Source organism: Megachile rotundata, chromosome 4 (genome assembly GCF_050947335.1).
Source record: "Megachile rotundata isolate GNS110a chromosome 4, iyMegRotu1, whole genome shotgun sequence".
Classification (NCBI taxonomy): domain Eukaryota; kingdom Metazoa; phylum Arthropoda; class Insecta; order Hymenoptera; family Megachilidae; genus Megachile; species Megachile rotundata.
In genome coordinates, this window is record NC_134986.1 from 20,342,678 (window position 1) to 20,360,200 (window position 17,523).

Here is a 17,523-nt window from a genome sequence, read left to right on the forward strand (position 1 = left end):
CATGATTCTAATTCGAATCCTGTACAAGTTGACAGGGTGAATCGTTCTTACATTATTTTTTCTGGTAGACACGCGTGTTCTGTTCTCGGTCGCGGTCGAGCGTGTTAAAATAGCGGACTGTTTACCGTGGCTACGTTCCGACTGTCACATTATTAGCGAGAGTATGGCCGCGTGACTCTGACAATCAGAGCAGAATGGGATCTAAAATTCGCAATCTCACGAATGAATCCACTCGTGTCCATTTAATTACGACACTACAATCATTAGTCTCTGTAAACTATCTAGGTCGTTGACTTTCTTCATTGAAATTTTTGGTTTTCTTGAACCTACTTTGCTACGCTTCTACTTTACGACCCTTATGTACCTGGACTCATAGATCCTCTACGTTACTACATCGTTAATTTGCTGTTTCAAGTTTTCTTTGGATCCTTGTACATCTTTGGTACTTATAGCTCCAAATCTCAGTTTTCTATACCCACAGTATCTCTAGAGTCTCACACCCTTAAGTTCATATATTCCCAATTTTCTACAGTCTCCGATTCTTATATCCCCAGAGTCCTACACCCCCATATTCGTGTATTCCAAGTTTTCTATATAGATTCTTTGTTAAAGTTAATGCATTAACCAATGCTTTTTGGAAAACGACACATCCTATCCAGTTATTGTTTAATTAGGATCTGAGGCCTGCGAGTTCTCCAGGTATGCATGTACTGCCGTGGCAGTTTTTTTAGTTAGTTTTAACTGTGCGTCCTATTCTTCACCGTTTGATTTTTCTTTATAAATACAATTATTACTCTGATGTTCTCCAGGCGTACATTTTATTCCACATAACCCTCTAACGTTCCTAGATCCGCAAATTCAAGTATCCTCACCTATAAATGCTAGCAGTAATAAATGAAAGAAATGAAAAGTGTTTTATTCCGCATAGAAAATTCCAAAGTAAATCCTTACAATATCCCTAATGCATTTGCGTTAATCAAATCAAGCAGCTAGAAGTTGCATGTCCGCGGAAATGGGTCAGTTCAATAAGCATGCCGGAAATTACATTCGGCAGGAGAAATAGCAGGCATTTCTGCCACCGCAGAACGATATTCTATGCCGGTGTTCTTTGTCTCTGATTGACGTTGAGTCATACCAGCTAGCAAAGAGAACGAGTATGGAAATGTATACGGACGATAATTGATAGGTGCGCGACGAAACGAGGATGGAATCGATACATCGTTGGGATAAATGGTTTGATCGAACGAGATGAATAGCAAATGAAATCTAATTTGAACATTACTTTCGTCCGATGGTTAAACGAATCCATCTTTCACCGTGCCTCCGCTTTGACGCTGTTCAGTTTCACTTACCACGAGTTAATTAATTATTCCATTGTTCCGTGAATTTCCACGTTCGAGGAAATGCTCGATGGATTTCATTTTTATAACTTTTACTTTTTGTTCGTATTTGTAGGAAGTTGGATCGACGACTTTCGCAAAAATTATTTTCTAATGCTTTCGCGAGAATTATTTTCTACTACTTTCAGATTATTAATTATATATTTCGAAGATGCGAAACTTTGAAATTTAAATTTCAATATTCCGATTTCAAATCGAAATTATTAAGATATCTGCACCTAAGAGGTCATCGAGAAGATCGCTGTATGGAAACACGTCGAAACTAAAATTCTTAGTCGATGTTTTAGCGAACGTCGATTCTATGCTAAACACGAAGATAGCGAATTCGAGCGTCACCACTTTCTCCGTCTCATTAGAGGATCGATACTCGAGGTCGAAAGTGAATTTCTCGAGCTACGTGACAATGACCTTTAAGCTTTGTTCACGCGTTGAATGAACAGAAAAAAAGTATTCTGACATAATCTAAAATAGCATGACCCAGACCTACGCTAAAATTATTAAGCAAAACATTTGCAAAATAGCGTAATTGGCGTAAATGATCGTGAGCCAATAAATAACCAGTCAATGTGTCGATTTCGAATTTATATTAACATTTTAACACACCGGCAGATTTGAAGCAACTTTGTGTTCACGTAGCGTATCGATGAGTCGCTACATCTTGTACGTTGATTCGGTATTTATGTAAACGACGATGCAGTTCCAATTAACGATTTAGTGGAAAAAACAAGGACTATTTTGCACGGCCATATTTCAAGATATTCGTTACAGTTTCGAGGCAATTTCTAAGATTACGGTACAATTTACGAACGCGGCTCTAAAGCCATTTTACTATCGCGAGTCGACGCGGAGCATTTTCCTTCGGAAGGATTTTCCAAACGTTATGGCATGTTCTTATATAAGAAAGACGGTGACCGCTGAAACGAAATAAAATGACCGTGTCGAACGCGAAATCTCGCAAAACGACGATAATTTAATTGCGACTGGTAAGTGTTACGCGCGTTTCGATGACGGGAAAAATGTTCCGTTGGAAGGCTCGAACGCGAGACGCGCAGGAAGGAAATAATATTATCGACGTTTAACGAGATTACAGCAGAAGGATTTATTTCTTCCGTACGGGAATCGAGGCTACAAATTATCCGGCAATTAGATCGTAAATCACGGGGAAACGCGTTAAACGAACGAGGCGATCACCGCACGAAACACTTGTCTACGACATTAACATTTAATTAGACTTTTCTGTATATATAGGTAAGCAGCGCGAAACCTCCTTTGAAATTACAGTTATTCGCGCGATGCAACTATACTTACGGGTTACGTGTGCACGTGCGACGACTTTGTGCAACGAGCCACGCGATACGTTCATAGATAAAAATTGAAAAATTATCGTTCCGGTCTAAACGGTCGGTATCTAGTCCACGGTAGCTATCGAGCATGCATGTCGATCGACTGTTCGAACGCAGACATACGTAACGTTCGAGAATAAAATTTACGTACAGGGTGTCCTCAAAAACACTCAAAGATTGTATACATATGAAAATCACTACTACTCTTAAATAGTAAAATAGTACTACAAATACTAGTACTAATATAATAATTGTATACCAAAATTAATGGAACAGAGACGTAAAATTAGTCGAACGATAAATTTTATTTAAACATCCTATGTGTACGGATAAATCACAAATTACGATCACGTGATCGCGGAGTACCACGTGACCGCGGAGCATCACGAATGATCCGTAAAAATCGGAAGCGGGACAAAGTGCATTCTCGCTAGAAAGTGCAGCTATCGATCGCGTTGTGCACTTTCTTTCTTACGACGATTACGTGTAGAGTCAGTAGGGTTCAAGGAACGGTGCATATGCACAAAACGCCTTCACTTTTCTTTCGCGAGGCTACCATACGCACGTGTATTAAAACCAGTCGGAAGCTGAGAATATTTCTATTCCCAGCGATCGAGAGAGGTGGAAAAATGAATAAGTAACAATGACTCTAAGAGGCAAGTAGATTACACGCTTCGTTAGTGTATAGAAAAAAATGAAAGAGGAAGGCAGACGTGGATGAAAAGCTCGGTTCGTATTTCAGCGAGGGAACTTGTATAGACTGGATCGAAAGGAATGTTGTAAATACGCGATCGAACTAGAATCCAAACATTCATTAATTCCTTCGGGAATAATTAAGCGCAACTGGCTGTAATAAAGGCTGATCGGTAACAAAAGTCAGCTAGATCACGGTACACATACGAACGCGAAGCAACGCACGAACACCGGCATAGAATGACGTGCAATGTTTCTATGGAGCGTTTAAATACCGAAGGTAACGCCTCTTACTCCTGTATAGAATGTACGGCACCTTGTAGCCGGTGCACGTTGTACGTGTTGGTACATTAATCGTCGAACCCTATACCGAGTTTCGATTTCTACCTTGGAATCCGCTTGGCTCCGATATATAGGTTCGAGCTTTTCCACGATGTTACAGCATTGATATATGCGTATACATATGCGCGACACACTTCGAAATTATCGGACCAGACACGTTACACCCTCAGGCTACATTTCCACGTGACGACAAATCCCTGTTTTCGAAGAAATTCTACATTTTTAAACCGATACGATTCACTAGTAAATGAAGTAAATAAACATTAGTCAGTGTGCACGATCAGTGTCACGTGGAAACGTATCCTAACTTATATTCGCAGAAAAGGTAACGGTGCGTTTAGATGGAACGAGCAAGAACACAAAACAAAAATAAAACAAGTATTTCATAAAATTTCGATCCTATCAAACAATTAATCGCAGACCGAATATGTATGAAACTCAAATTCAGAGATCGTTGTCATTACGGTGAACCCAATCGCGTTTATTAAAACGTGTCGAATCGAATTGCGTCGGAGTGAACTGCATAAAATTGCATTGGGTCAAACCGAATGACGTGTAATTGAATCGTGTCGAATCGAATCGTATCGAGTAAAATTGCATCGAACGATCGATCAAAGCGAGAACGAAATAAGCGTTTGCTCGGCAAATCTAAACGCACCCTAAGCTGCGGAGCATTCGCGAATTCTCAGGTAAAATATCGCAACGTTGGAATGGCGCGTGTGACTCGCAAGCAAAAACAACAGGTGACCGAGAAAATCGATGGATAGCCGAGTATGGAATTCGTAATTTCGATACTCGCTAAACGATTCGACGATAAAAGGCTTCGAGAGACAAACACGAGACGATAAAATGTAATTTACTCACGGTGAGCTGTGTCTTGTCAGGAGCGATCGCCGTGATCTCCACCGGCCTTGGTTCAGGTGGGTTCGCTTTGCTAAGAATGGCAGCTGGCATTTTCGCGACCAGAGATAGCCTCCTGGTGAGCCGTCTACCTAATTCCGCGCGTCGTCGCACCCTAACACGGGGACCGGTACCTTTGTATCCTCCAAATTCCATTCTGCGAGACTAGTAATCCTTCCTTATCCCCTTGCATTCATGGCGGCAAACGGTCGTGTCACGTGTTCGCAAAATTACTCGATCATATCGCGGCAATTCTCGACAGCCACGATTGAAAACTACACGACTCAACGACGGCCTCGTGATCGTTCATGTCCAGGCTCGTTCCGTATCCTTTCACGATCGGCGCACACATCCTTCACTCGTCATTGCTACTTTCGTTGTTCGCGTTTGTTTTTCGAAAATTTTACGCGTAACACCGTCGATACGAAAGCGTACGCGACGCTGCTGCCCCGAACAACACGTTCGAAAGTCGTTAACTATCCTCGAGGATTCGATTCGATTCGAGTCAAAGATCGCTCCATGGGGTTTTGTCACTCGCGACGAATCATCTTAGAAACTAGGTCGTAGACGCGTCGTACACGTACACGGTGCTTTTCGTATGCATTCGAATACGCGAGTACTGGTTCTCGGAGCAACGGTTGTCCACACTGGGTTACACGTACAACGTAAACACTATAGCTGGGATGCTGGAGGCTCGGTTACCGACACACACACGCGCGCCCTACTGATGCGATCTCCGTCTGGCAACGGACGCATCCGAGTCTCACCGACACGCGGTTGAACGAAGACGCACGAACGTGCACGAAGAGATTCGAAAAGCGAGGCACGAGGTGCGGAAAAGAGAGCAGCCGGTTCTTGCTGGCGCTCGGTTTGCCTGGCGCGCTTCGACTGAAATTGAATCGCAGCAACCTCCTACCATGCTGCCCGTCACACTGCCGGCCTTCCTATACCCTACAACCGCCACGGCGCGCCTCTTCGTCACTCTCGTGTCTTCGATGATCGTTCAACGCGCACAGTACAAATTTACGTAAACAAAACGTGCACCGAAAACGCCGTCAAACTTGCACGCTTCCCGAACAACGATACACTCGCGTAACCAATGCTCGCGATCAATTTCGACGAATCAGCGACTCCGAGTCACTTGCCGCTAAATCGTTCCAGAGGTGTCACTTTCGATTATCGATACTTTATCGGCACCTTATTCGTATCGAATCTTAGAGAGCGGAGTCATTGAATTTGATTCGAATAGAATGCCACGAGTATTAAGTTTATCGTTGTTTATTGTTTACGATTGCCGATTAGATTTTGAAATTTCATCTCGACAGCATTGTTCGCGTGATGATTGCCGAATAATTGAACCGTTAATGAAACTCGTAATTCTACGTAACGCGTGCAACATAGTTTCTCTTAATTAACTTATTGGATGTGGAAAGCAGTGAAATTTTTGAAAGTTTGCATTACTCTCGAAAACTTGTATTAACGATCGATTGTGCGCAGATCGATTACGACACCTATTCCTCCTCGGTATTATTTATGAAGCGTGTCAATCAGCGCTCGCGAGGACAAATCGATTTGTGTACACGATACAATGCTCCTTTCGTTAAGGAACATAACAGTTTTCGAATACACGGAAGCTATTATTGTTCTGATCTAGGCATTCGATGATATTGAATACGTATAAAAGCAATCGACTACAATTGGCATGATTAGCATGTGTTTGCACTTGTTATGTTACGATCATGGCAGCGCCAACGACGCGAAGCCGACATCACGCTGTTCGCTCGCGGTAAATAAATTCTTCAGCCTATAAATAACGAAAGCTTGTTACAAAAGTTCATTTCTGGTCAAGTCGTGTCAAGTATTTTAATTTCCTTACGTAACAAACTCCGTACAATTCGTGGTTAACCAAATTTTGATCTTTTGTAAATTTCGCACCAATTCGAGTATGCTCTGAAACAAGTCTATTTAAATACGAGTTTTGGTTAAGATTCTTGGGAATCGGTAGCAAGGTCAAACCGTTTTTCACGATGAAAAGCATCTTTATCGCTATTAATCTGTTACAGGAAAGAAGTCTAATTCGTGGAAAGTTGGGGAAATCTGTGAAACAACCTGTAAACGATGTTAATGTCCAATGCGAAGTGAAGCGCGTTTATATTCAATTTTACACAATCGAGCAACGCGGAAGGAAAGTAGGACCGTTTCACCCTTGACTTTTCACCGTTTCTACTTGCTTTGTTGAACAAAATTTTATTATACAGCAATCACGAATAGTGACGAACACGGACAACTATGAAATCCAACTCGATGCAGCAGGATAGGCTCGTTAAACAGAACGAGATTAGCCGTCAAAGGCTTGAGCAAGAAATTGTGAAACTGGAGAAGGTGGAAAAGTCGGACTTGAGAATGATGGAGACTGTGAGGCATCGGTTTCGTACGCGACACAAGAACCTGAACATCTCTGAACAATCATCTGGATCAAACGTAATTATGATCTCGTGGTTTCCATTTCGTTTCTATCGAAGCTCTGCAACAGTAGGAAACGCAGGGTCGGTAATATACTAAACACAACCGATGATTGCGTATGTAGTTACCACGTGCATCAGAAGCGAATGTTATGTGCACTCCGTTAATTCGTATTACGTTAATACATGTTATATATTAATTGCGGACACAGTAATTGACGCGCAGGCTATCAACGTGCGCATGTACGAAACCCATAATCCTGGCTTTTGCTACCATTGCACGGGTGCCATCAAAGAAATCGGTCGACCGATCAAAGAGCATATTACCAAAGATTGCTACGAGTTCGTGCGATCGATAGTGTTCACCAAAGACGAGGTAGACCCCGACAAAGTTCTTTGCCTTCATCTGTTAACAGCGCACAGCCCAAAGTGGAACAACATCGACTCCGCCATGGTCAAACCTGTCTCGCCTTTATTAGAAGAAGGTATATATTGTAAACGAAACACGCGTAAAAGATAATTAACTAATCGATGACCGTTTCAAGCTAAGAATAAACCTTTCTCTGGCGCATGGAACAACGTCTTGCCCTGTTACGTGGTCGTTCTTGAAGAAAAGCCGACCGACATGAAACTACATGAAAATCCAGCAGAGCAGTGTTTGGAGGAGCAAACCATTCGCGAGTTTGAGGAAAAGTATAAGCAATACGTGGAGAACAATACTGATTTTAATAATAATAATAAGCGGGCAAGGACAACGTTACACTGTTTGGAGAAAACTCCAACGATAACTCCCCACGTTTATTCCTTGCTGGGTGCTTCTCACGAGCTGAGGATCAAGCAAGCACTCGCCGAAGGTGTTGCCAGGAAAAAATTAGATCGTTTCAACATGGAGCTAAGTGGATTGGACGAGAAGAGTCTGTCTTTCCATCTAGACGACGACGAGGATGATCTCGTAAGCAGAGGGACGACAAATATGTCCAATAGAAATTGGATCACGAGATCGACGAGGAGTCCGTCCAGAAGATCCGCGATGGGTTCGTTTAGGCTCGATCACGATATTACCATGTTGAAATCCAAGCGACGAAAGAACTTCGATGGCACTTGCAAAGATCTCATTATTATAAAGTCTAGTTTCACTAAAGATGCACCGTCCAAAACTCCCAGCACTAAATCTCAGTTTCACAACATGTTCGACAGCCGTCCATCATCGAATTCCGTGCTTTCGTACAATCAAACAGAACCTCAAACAACGCAGTTTAAAAAGTGTATTTATTTAAATGCACCGCCCCGATCCATCGAACTTCGTAAGAAAGATTACAAAATTGTGCCGATCCTTGTAAATTATCAGCTTCAGGCATTGGTACAAACGGTAATCGAGGTTCTCGAAAGGGTGAACCCTGAAAAATTAAGGAAAATAATGGAGACAGTCAGAGATACAGATAAAATCAAAGAAATGTTGTTGCGACCAGAGATACTAAACTTTGCGCAATCCTTGTTGGGTCAGTCTTTGGTATCCTCGCCAGAGAGCTTCGTCGTTTCGGTTGCGACCGTGGCGAATGAAATAGATTTTCGGTTCGGAGGAATTCTAGAGAAGGAAATAATCGCTTTGACTTTGGAAGTGCCGTCGATTTCCCCGTTCGACTGTCTGATTGCCGAGATACGGAGGAACATATTTCACAAGAAAAAGTCGAGTCGGCTGAACGAGAATGCTTTTCTCGACAAAATTTTCTGTGCCCGAAATAAAAGAAGAACCGAAAAGGAGAACGCAGAAGTTTCATTAAGCGCCATACCCACGGATAATAAGTAATACTTATGTGACTTGCTCCTTATATAAATTACAAATTTCTTTTTAATTACTCCTATATACTTTCAGATCGAAAATTAAACGGTTCTCCAACACCGGTAAAAATAAAAGTTACGCAAGGGAAAGATCTGCCAAGCTTCAGGAAACTTCCAGAAACGGTAAGATTCGTGATTCACTGAATTATCAAGTAAGACTGAGGTTCCGCTATGAAAACAGATAAAAGAATGTATTAGATGCTAATTTATACCGTTGGTAATAATTTTCTACTACATAAGATGATTTTTTATGAAGGCGAGAATTGCATTGCAAACAAGTCACGGGAAGATAACGTCGAGCAAGGCAACGATATAAAACGCAGTGGCAGCTGGAGGAAAACCTCAAAGATAAAAAGCGTGGAGCAATCGTCAATTTCAGGAAGTAATATCACTAAACGCGCCTCGAATTTTAAAGTAAGTCTTGCATAAAAAACGATGAAGTATAAAAAGATGCAACGTTATTGCATCGGCACGAATGCATTTGAAGGTTTGAAATATTCAAAGGGGAAAGATCTGATAAGGAATATTTTTTCTATTCTTTGTGGCTGCAGACTTGGAAAACTGCCCGGGATCATGGACATTTAGACGCCGATCATGTAATATTGCGAAGAATGACGAACCCGCAAAGAATTCTAGTAGGACAAATGTGTGCCTCTCTTAAGGCCAGAAAAATTAATAACCAAGGTTCGATCGTTTTTGATTAACTTATTAACATTCGAATCTTCGTACTATATAATGGTCTCACGATTTATAAAAAATTTCAATTAATGTATGTTATCGTTGACAGAGAATGTTGACGTTGGTAAATTTATACACGATTGTTACGTAGGTTTAATTAACGAAAGCGTTCCGCTTGCGGCATTAATTGCACCGGCTCTTTCACGTGATTGCATTAAATTCTTGACCCGAGGAACGGTATATACGAAAATAAACCCGATAAACGAGCAAGAAGAAATGGAAAATAATGTTACAGTCCCGGATAAACTGACCGGTTCTCTTCTTGCTAAGGTTTGCAACTGAATATTCTTACTTATTCGTTTTACATGCTTCTATATAATTCATCGACGAATTGAATGTGATGGTTGATATGATTTCTTTTAGATACGGCAAGATATGACGGAAAGCGAAACGAAGCGACGTTTGATATGTTTCCTGAACAAGGACGTGACGTAGTTAAAATGAAGCATTGTTTATAATCATTTTAATGGATTTAATGACTTTTTATGTAATAAAAGATTGAAAAGGTTCAAGTGATTCCTAATGTAAAATTTAGTCGCAACATTTCTTAATACATACATATGTAATTTGAAAGCAGTGTTGCCTGCGCCATCTGATAGTAAACGGAGACATTTATTCTATTACAACGCATTGAACTAAGCACATTTCATGTGTATATTAACGCTCGCTTTATGCACGATTCGGGATTACAAACGTCGTACATTAATCGCGCGTGAATTATCAAGCGTATATTATATTTTTAATTCATCGCTTTATACAGTAGAGGGCATAACAAAACCCCTATCTTTCTTGCGTGGTCGGTAATTCAGTACTGAATTACAGTTCTGTACCTCGTCTGTAATATGAAATTAGAAACGTATAAAAATCATTTCTCCAGAACAGTATATATTCTTTAATGTAATACCAGTTCTACAATTTACATATAATACAACTTATAATTTTCGTATTCTATTAGGAATTCAGAAATGTATGTAGTATATGTTTATTGCTTACATCTGTTATAGCTAAAGCAATCAGGTTGTTGTAACACTTTATAGGAAGTGGCATAAGAACCATATATGGATATGAAAGAAACGTAATCTTCTATTGTTTACAATTTTAATGTATGTTCTTATAATAAATGTATTTTACGAGATCCACAGATAAATTTTGTACACTTTACTCGATAAATCATAATTGAAATAATTTGTATAATAATGTTCTAATGAATATGATTGAATCGAGTTGGTCAGCTGATCAACGCTGCGCAATCGCAGTTGCGCGACTGACTAGACTCAAAAGAACAAGTTTGCAGTTTTAAATGACGCATAAACTTATATGTGTATATGCATAATAAAAAAAGCTGACTTTTAAAAGCAAAACTATAACTATTGAATTGAAGTAAAACACATTGTGATCGGTGTATAAACAGCGTTCGACAAAATTAGTGAAAGAAGATTTTATCATATTACGCCATGTTCGCCGATGTGGAAAAAGTATTCCAGATGTATCATAGAATTTCTACACATGTCTATATTGAAAATTTCTAATCTACATCGAAACAATGCTCAAGATTTTACTAAGAACAGTACGAGATTCATTTTAAAGTACAAACCTCGATACAAGTAAATTGATTGCATATATGCGGAACGATATGTACGAATGTTATACATGTTTTTTTTAAACAAACTTTTCTGAATATTACAATAAACTCCTGACGGTATACATTTGACGTGTCTTTAACTGTTCTTTTTTAGAAACTGACGATCTATTTAATTGTCAATTAATTGGCAAAAATGTACACGTTCAAACCATTTGTGTTCATGAAACACGAAGCACAGAGCGTGGAACGTCCAAAGGGTAGAAGTGGACATAGAATAGTCTGTAATGATAAAAATTTGTATTCGTATGGTGGCTTTAATCCGTGTATTCCCGACACTGATCCTGACATGAGAAATGACCAAGTATGGATTGCTAGTAAACCACTTTTCAAGGAAGTATGGAAGTTTAATCTTGTTACGCAACAATGGAAACGATTACCGGGTCAAGATAATATGCCCAATGAACTTGCATCTAATGCAGTGGTTTTGAGGGGTAATGCACTGATGGTTTATGGTGGAACTGGTGTGCCGTTTGGAGAAAGTTGCAGTAATCATCTTTATGTGTGTAACGTCGACGATGGTAAAATGTATACAGTTCCAGCAAAGGGAGAATTACCTGAACCACAGTATGGACAAGCTTTAATTTGCCATGGATCATATTTGTACACTGTTGGTGGAACTACTGGATACGAATATACTTGTGATATTCATAGATTTAATCTTAGGACTGGTGTTTGGGAACCTGTTTATATATGTTCTGGAAGAGATCAAAGTGAACCTGCAGGACGATATAGACACGAGTTAGCATTTGATGGAAAACTTATTTATGTTTTGGGTGGAGGAACAGCTGCTGAAGCATTTGGTTTTTCTGTAGGTGCAGTAATATATTATATTGTGATGTTTATTGAATTTAAATTAAAGTAAAAATTGTTTAATTAAGAGTAATTTAAGTGAATTATTTTGTACAAATCATTTATTACGTTACACTTATTTGCAGGAAATCCCTGCTTTTGATTTAGAAACAAACAAATGGATAGTATTAAATACTTATGGTGACAGTGATAATAACACGGTACCGGAACCTAGACGTTGCCATGGTTCTGTTCAATACACAGATGAAAAAACAGGTGTTACCTCGGTAGTAATATCTGGAGGATACAATGGTGATCATGTCTTTTCTGATGTTTGGAAATTAGATCTGAATATCTTACAATGGACATGTTTAAGAAAATGTATCCTTCCATGCCCTGTATATTTCCATTCTGCAGCTCTTACACCTGAAGGACGAATGTATACATTTGGAGGAATAATTAGAGTGAATAATGAGGTTATTACAATTTACTTGCTTATGTAACTATTATTTTACCAGATTGTTTATTGAAAGTTATTTAAAAGAATTTCATTGCAGATTGCTAGGACAAATGCAGTTCATTCTGTTTGGTTGACCATCCCTAAATTGTCAGAAATGTGTTGGCAAGCAGTTATTTATTACAATCCAGACATAAGGCATAAGACACGCAATGAATTACTTTGCATGGGAATACCATTAAAGTTTGTGCAAAGAATCGATTGGTATGATACATAATGTTTAAGAAACTTTTTGATATTTATTACATATGCAGTGCGTTACCACTCTGATCATTGTTACCAGTTATTTATTGCATGAATATTGTAATTGTTGAACATTATTGCCATAATTTATTTGCGATATTTTTATAAATATGGTAATAGTATGTTGGTCAATTAGTTTACAGGATATTATTCATTCTTATGTTTCCCAGATGTTTTTCGAATTTATCTTTTTGTGCAATTATTAATTATTTGACAAATAATGTACACTGTTTCTAGTGGGCTATTGCTTTCTTTATAATTTATTATAACATATTTACATTTTTGACCGATTTAAAATTGTACATATTTAGAATTGCAATACAAAAACTTCTATACAAAAGTTTATTTGTTTATAGATCAATATTTACGATTAATATTTTGATTATAAATTTCATCTGAACTTTTGAATCATTGTTTTCAATATTTTTTGATACATTGGTACTTTCATTACAATTTTCAATTAGTCGAAATTAGTATCTTATTTAATTGATGAAATAAAATTTCATATTAATAAACTATATTACATCCCATTTAAGGTAACTGATACATATGCTAACTAATTTACGTTATGCACCCTACAGTGCTTACAGCAACAATAATAATAATAATAATATATTATGTCCATGTACCTTACTAAAAAAATCTCAAGATATTTTTTCTTCATATGCACATTATGGCTTGTTATTCTAAAATTTTTGTTTGTACATATATAAATATAGATAAACAATAATAGATCAGTAATAATAAAGAATAGAAAACATTGCCAGATAATGTTGGTTAATTTTGATTATGATATTTAATGAATTTTATATATTGAAAAATCAAAAGATACACTTATATAGTGATGTGATAACAATGTATTTCTTTATATACTTGTTCTTCACTGCATATTGCGCAAAGTAATGTATAGTTTCTCTTCCTTCAGTAATATCACGCATTAGATACTATAGCTTATTAGCAAAAAAATTATACACTTTCAGCAACAAATTAAAACAGTACAAACGTACATGAACTTCGAACAAAATAGTCTTATATATTCAATCAATAAATTCTAATTTAATTTGCTAAAGAAAACAGAAAAAAGAATTATTTTTAAATTTTATTTTTATATAAACATAGCATAAAAAATTTCATTTAACTCTTCTATTCAAGACAGTCAACCAGTAGAAAGTGCTCCATTACCGATGAATGCCTCCTTAACAATGATATTATTGATAGGGATACTATTTAACTTAATTTTTTTTTATAAAACTGGCCTGTGAGTATAAAGAATAAATCAAACACGATGTCAGAAACTAAGTTTTAATGATACAAAATATTACGTATGTTCAATTTCGTTCTAACACTGTATTAATTCTGGTAGGGTAATTTCGGGAGAGACGCATCATGCGGACGCATGCACCATTTTTTGAACCTGTCACATCAAACGATTGGCAACGTTGATCCATCTATCGGTGATATCATTATTGTCTATAAATATCATCTGGTTAAAAAAAATGTCGATTATGTTTTCGTGCAATAAAGGTAAAAGAACTTTTTCACTATTTTGAATTATGTACGAAATATTTTCATGCACAGTAAGTAAATACTTCATTACCTTGTTATTGCGTGATTTTGACTGTTATTACTGGTTTAAATAGTGACATTAACTCCTTTTAATATAATAACGTGTTCTGACATTTTTTGTATTTGCTAGTTTCTGTTATGTACAGGTGCATCTTTCTCTCAATTTAAGGATAGATGCATCACTTAGGAAAAAAGATAATTGTATCTAAAATTATTTTAATTAAAAGAGAGGCTAATATACAACAATTTACTACTAAAAACTTTTATGACTATTGTACTTAAAATTTGGAAGTTTAGAAATCGTTTAGCTTTAGAATGAGTTGGATTCGTTGCCTAATTTGCCTGAAATGGGCCCATAAAATTTTTATCATCTATCATGTATTCGATAATATATGTCGAAAGGAAGAAGAAAGAATAGAATTAAAAAGAAGAGAGTACAAATGAATACTAAGAACAAATAAGTACAATTTCGAAGCGTAGGGTGCATCTAACCATAGGACATAGGGAGAGATGCATTTTTTCCAAATTTTTTCAGAAAGCATATGACTATGTCAAAACAACGTTTCTATAGTCTCGTATTATATTTTTCAAAGGGATTAAAATAAATAATTAAACTACATTCACGTATATTTTCAGTTGCATTTATAACGTTATAAGCAGTAAATAAAATGTGGTGCGTCTCTCCCGAAATTACCTTATATGTGTGTTGAATTGTGTAAGGTATACATACTTAAACAATGTCTGTTTATTTGTTATTAAAAAAGAAAGAATAATCAGATTGAATTAAAAGGATGAATCCATCTTGTGTAACAAATCTTTTTTGCTTGAAATAAACACACGGAAGAAAATATAATGATACTGCTTCTTCTTCGGCACAAAAAGGAACAAAGTGTAATGCGCGATAAAACGTTGCCTTTTTCTGCATTCGTAACAATTCTGAATGCAGAACTTCATATCAAACGGACAACGTGTTTGCGTACGATTTTTGGAGTACAAAATAGCTTAAAAAATGTACCTTATTAAGTACACGATTTGCAGAAAACGTGCAATACTTCTGCACGACGTTATTGAAAGATAGCAGAGGGAACAAACGTGGTAATGAAAAGAATAAGTCACATGTACATTGTGGTGCGAAATGCAATGGAAGTTTTGCCTTAAACTTAGATAAACGAAATTATATTCACATTTGTACGAGATACATTATAATCAGTGTCGCCGCCAGAATTTTTTGGTCAAGTACATACAGTAGACTCTTGTTGTATTGCCATTTTTATATAGATGTTTAAGCATAAAAGTGGCGTTTCTTCTGCGGAAAAAATGATCGCGAATGCTGACTGTAGATTGTTATGCAAGAGATCATTATGCGTTGTATTGCAACGTATTAAATTGTCGCGCATTGTATCGATGTACACAATATTGCGACGCGTTATACTGCCACCCGTCAGAAAACTTATTAGCCAACCAAATGTATTGCCAATTTCTAGAATCTTCCGTTCACAAAACCCTTGTCAGTGGCAATATAACGAACGTCTACAGTAAATCGACATTTCTGCTCATCTACGTTGAGTAAAATTGACCAAATTTTGCCAAAACGTAGGGTCCCTTAACCACGAGGTCTGGGACAAATTTCCGTTTTCCCGACGCAAGCGGCGGAACTGATTATGGTTCTAATTCTTTAGCGTCATTCGAATTATTCTTAAGTAGGCACAAAAAGGAAAGGTTGTTTCTCTTCTCATTGTTCAATTCTCGGTGTTAATTATCCAAATTTAAGATGATACACCATAGGTGTATCGTAACGAAAAAAGGTAGATTGTAAATAGGAAATTGAATAAAATTAAACTGACACTCTTACTACTACTTATTTCTCTTCACGCATCCCTTAATAAAGCTACACGAAAACGCTTACGAATTTTATATCGTTGAAATCAATCATGTATGCGAGAAAAATTGTAAACGCCAAACACGTACAGCGGAAGCGTATTTTGTGAAAAAGCAATGTAATAAAAATAATATCGCTACGAAAGCAATACTCGGAACATTGTACAGATACAAATTATATATGGACGTATCAAACGCAAGGGTTTTCAGGCAGCTGTGCAAAGAGTTCATTGAAATCTAAATTGGTACATTGATGAAGCAATTAAGATCTCATTTAATGGGCTGGATGTTAATTCCTCTTGTTGCCTTTATCTTATTAAGAAATACGGTGAAAGTATCTTATAGAACATGTATGATGATTATATTCATTTTTTTTCTTTTTCAACGAGCGCACACATGTTCACTACGATGCTCACGAGACGTGTCAACAATATAATTAGACTTATTACAGTCAAACTGTAGCGTGTACTTCTACTTAATATACTGAAAAGTTTGTGATATTTCACTGGACTCGATTTATGCGAGGAAATAATGTAAAAGTAGTTTACATTATACGTATTTCTTAAATATTAAATTGATTAAAAGTATAAATTGATGCTTGTGTCCTTTGGTTGTAGCAGAAGAAGGAAGAGAATGCGGTGGAAAAATTGTACTTATGTTTTATAGGAAAGGGGAAAAAAACATTGTAAATTACTTTCGTTGCACAAACAAGTGGAAAATTTTTTATTGTATGCTTTAAGAAAGCTCGCTGTAATTTATCGCTATTGTACAAATAATGAAGGATGGAAAGATAAAGAAAAGGTGCTATATAAACTGCTTCTACATTTCTTTTTTATCGTATTACCGAAATTGCATTTAGCCCGGGAAACTGCAGGTTAAATTTCGTTATACGTATAAAATACGTCGAAGATTGTTTGAAACATTTCTTTTAGACCTCAGACGATCAATATATGTATAGAATGTTTCTAGTAACTGAGCAGACTACATATTTCAAATTTTATAACTTTAATATTTCATTTTGCAATCTAAAATATCTCGTGAATTATTTTTTTTACATATTAAGCTTCAATAGTTTTTTATTTAGTAGAGTTAATACGCTTTAAATAGTCCCATTTTAGAAAATGGTGCAGTTATATTCATTACGCACATCCTTGCACTTATAAAAGAATTA

At 37.1% G+C, this 17,523-nt stretch overlaps 3 protein-coding genes across 12 annotated transcripts in view; 2 read left to right on the forward strand and 1 right to left on the reverse strand.

The window, feature by feature from the left end:
* LOC100878281 (uncharacterized) overlaps positions 1-5,480 on the reverse strand; it is a 159,411-nt gene extending 153,931 nt beyond the window's left edge. The window contains exon 1 of one of the 3 annotated variants that reach the window (XM_076530341.1): positions 4,643-5,480. In XM_076530341.1, the coding sequence (XP_076386456.1) occupies positions 4,643-4,834 (192 nt within the window). In that variant the 5' untranslated portion in view covers positions 4,835-5,480. The remainder of the gene's footprint in view (positions 1-4,642) is intronic. The other 2 variants (XM_003699823.3, XM_076530342.1) reach the window with 2 other exon arrangements.
* Positions 5,481-5,966: 486 nt separating this feature from the next.
* LOC100878949 (uncharacterized) lies at positions 5,967-11,351 on the forward strand. 5 transcript variants are annotated; one of them, XM_076530353.1, is made up of 10 exons: positions 5,967-6,464; positions 6,742-6,867; positions 6,937-7,159; positions 7,367-7,625; positions 7,686-8,943; positions 9,014-9,102; positions 9,236-9,393; positions 9,531-9,663; positions 9,809-9,987; positions 10,081-11,351. In XM_076530353.1, exons 3-10 carry the CDS (start codon positions 6,968-6,970, stop codon positions 10,150-10,152), a joined length of 2,340 nt encoding a protein of 779 aa, XP_076386468.1. In that variant the 5' UTR covers positions 5,967-6,464; positions 6,742-6,867; positions 6,937-6,967; the 3' UTR covers positions 10,153-11,351. The 5 variants fall into 5 exon arrangements, with proteins under 5 accessions (XP_076386468.1, XP_076386470.1, XP_076386469.1 ...); XM_076530355.1 differs by lacking the exon at positions 5,967-6,464 and adding an exon at positions 6,472-6,621 and having other exon boundaries at positions 6,742-7,159; XM_076530354.1 differs by lacking the exon at positions 5,967-6,464 and adding an exon at positions 6,477-6,679 and having other exon boundaries at positions 6,742-7,159.
* slim (scruin like at the midline) lies at positions 10,979-17,165 on the forward strand. Of its 4 annotated transcripts, XR_013037789.1 has the most exons (6): positions 10,980-11,352; positions 11,454-12,167; positions 12,295-12,624; positions 12,706-12,869; positions 14,061-14,166; positions 14,272-16,325. XR_013037789.1 is itself a non-coding variant. In XM_076530372.1 (5 exons), the coding sequence occupies exons 2-5, from the start codon at positions 11,493-11,495 to the stop codon at positions 14,318-14,320; spliced, it is 1,218 nt and encodes a 405-aa protein (XP_076386487.1). In that variant the 5' UTR covers positions 10,979-11,321; positions 11,454-11,492; the 3' UTR covers positions 14,321-17,165. The 4 variants fall into 4 exon arrangements, 3 of the variants coding, with proteins under 3 accessions (XP_076386487.1, XP_076386489.1, XP_003699876.2); XM_076530372.1 differs by lacking the exon at positions 14,061-14,166 and having other exon boundaries at positions 10,979-11,321; positions 14,272-17,165; XM_076530374.1 differs by having other exon boundaries at positions 14,061-16,325.
* The last annotated feature ends 358 nt before the right edge of the window (positions 17,166-17,523 follow it).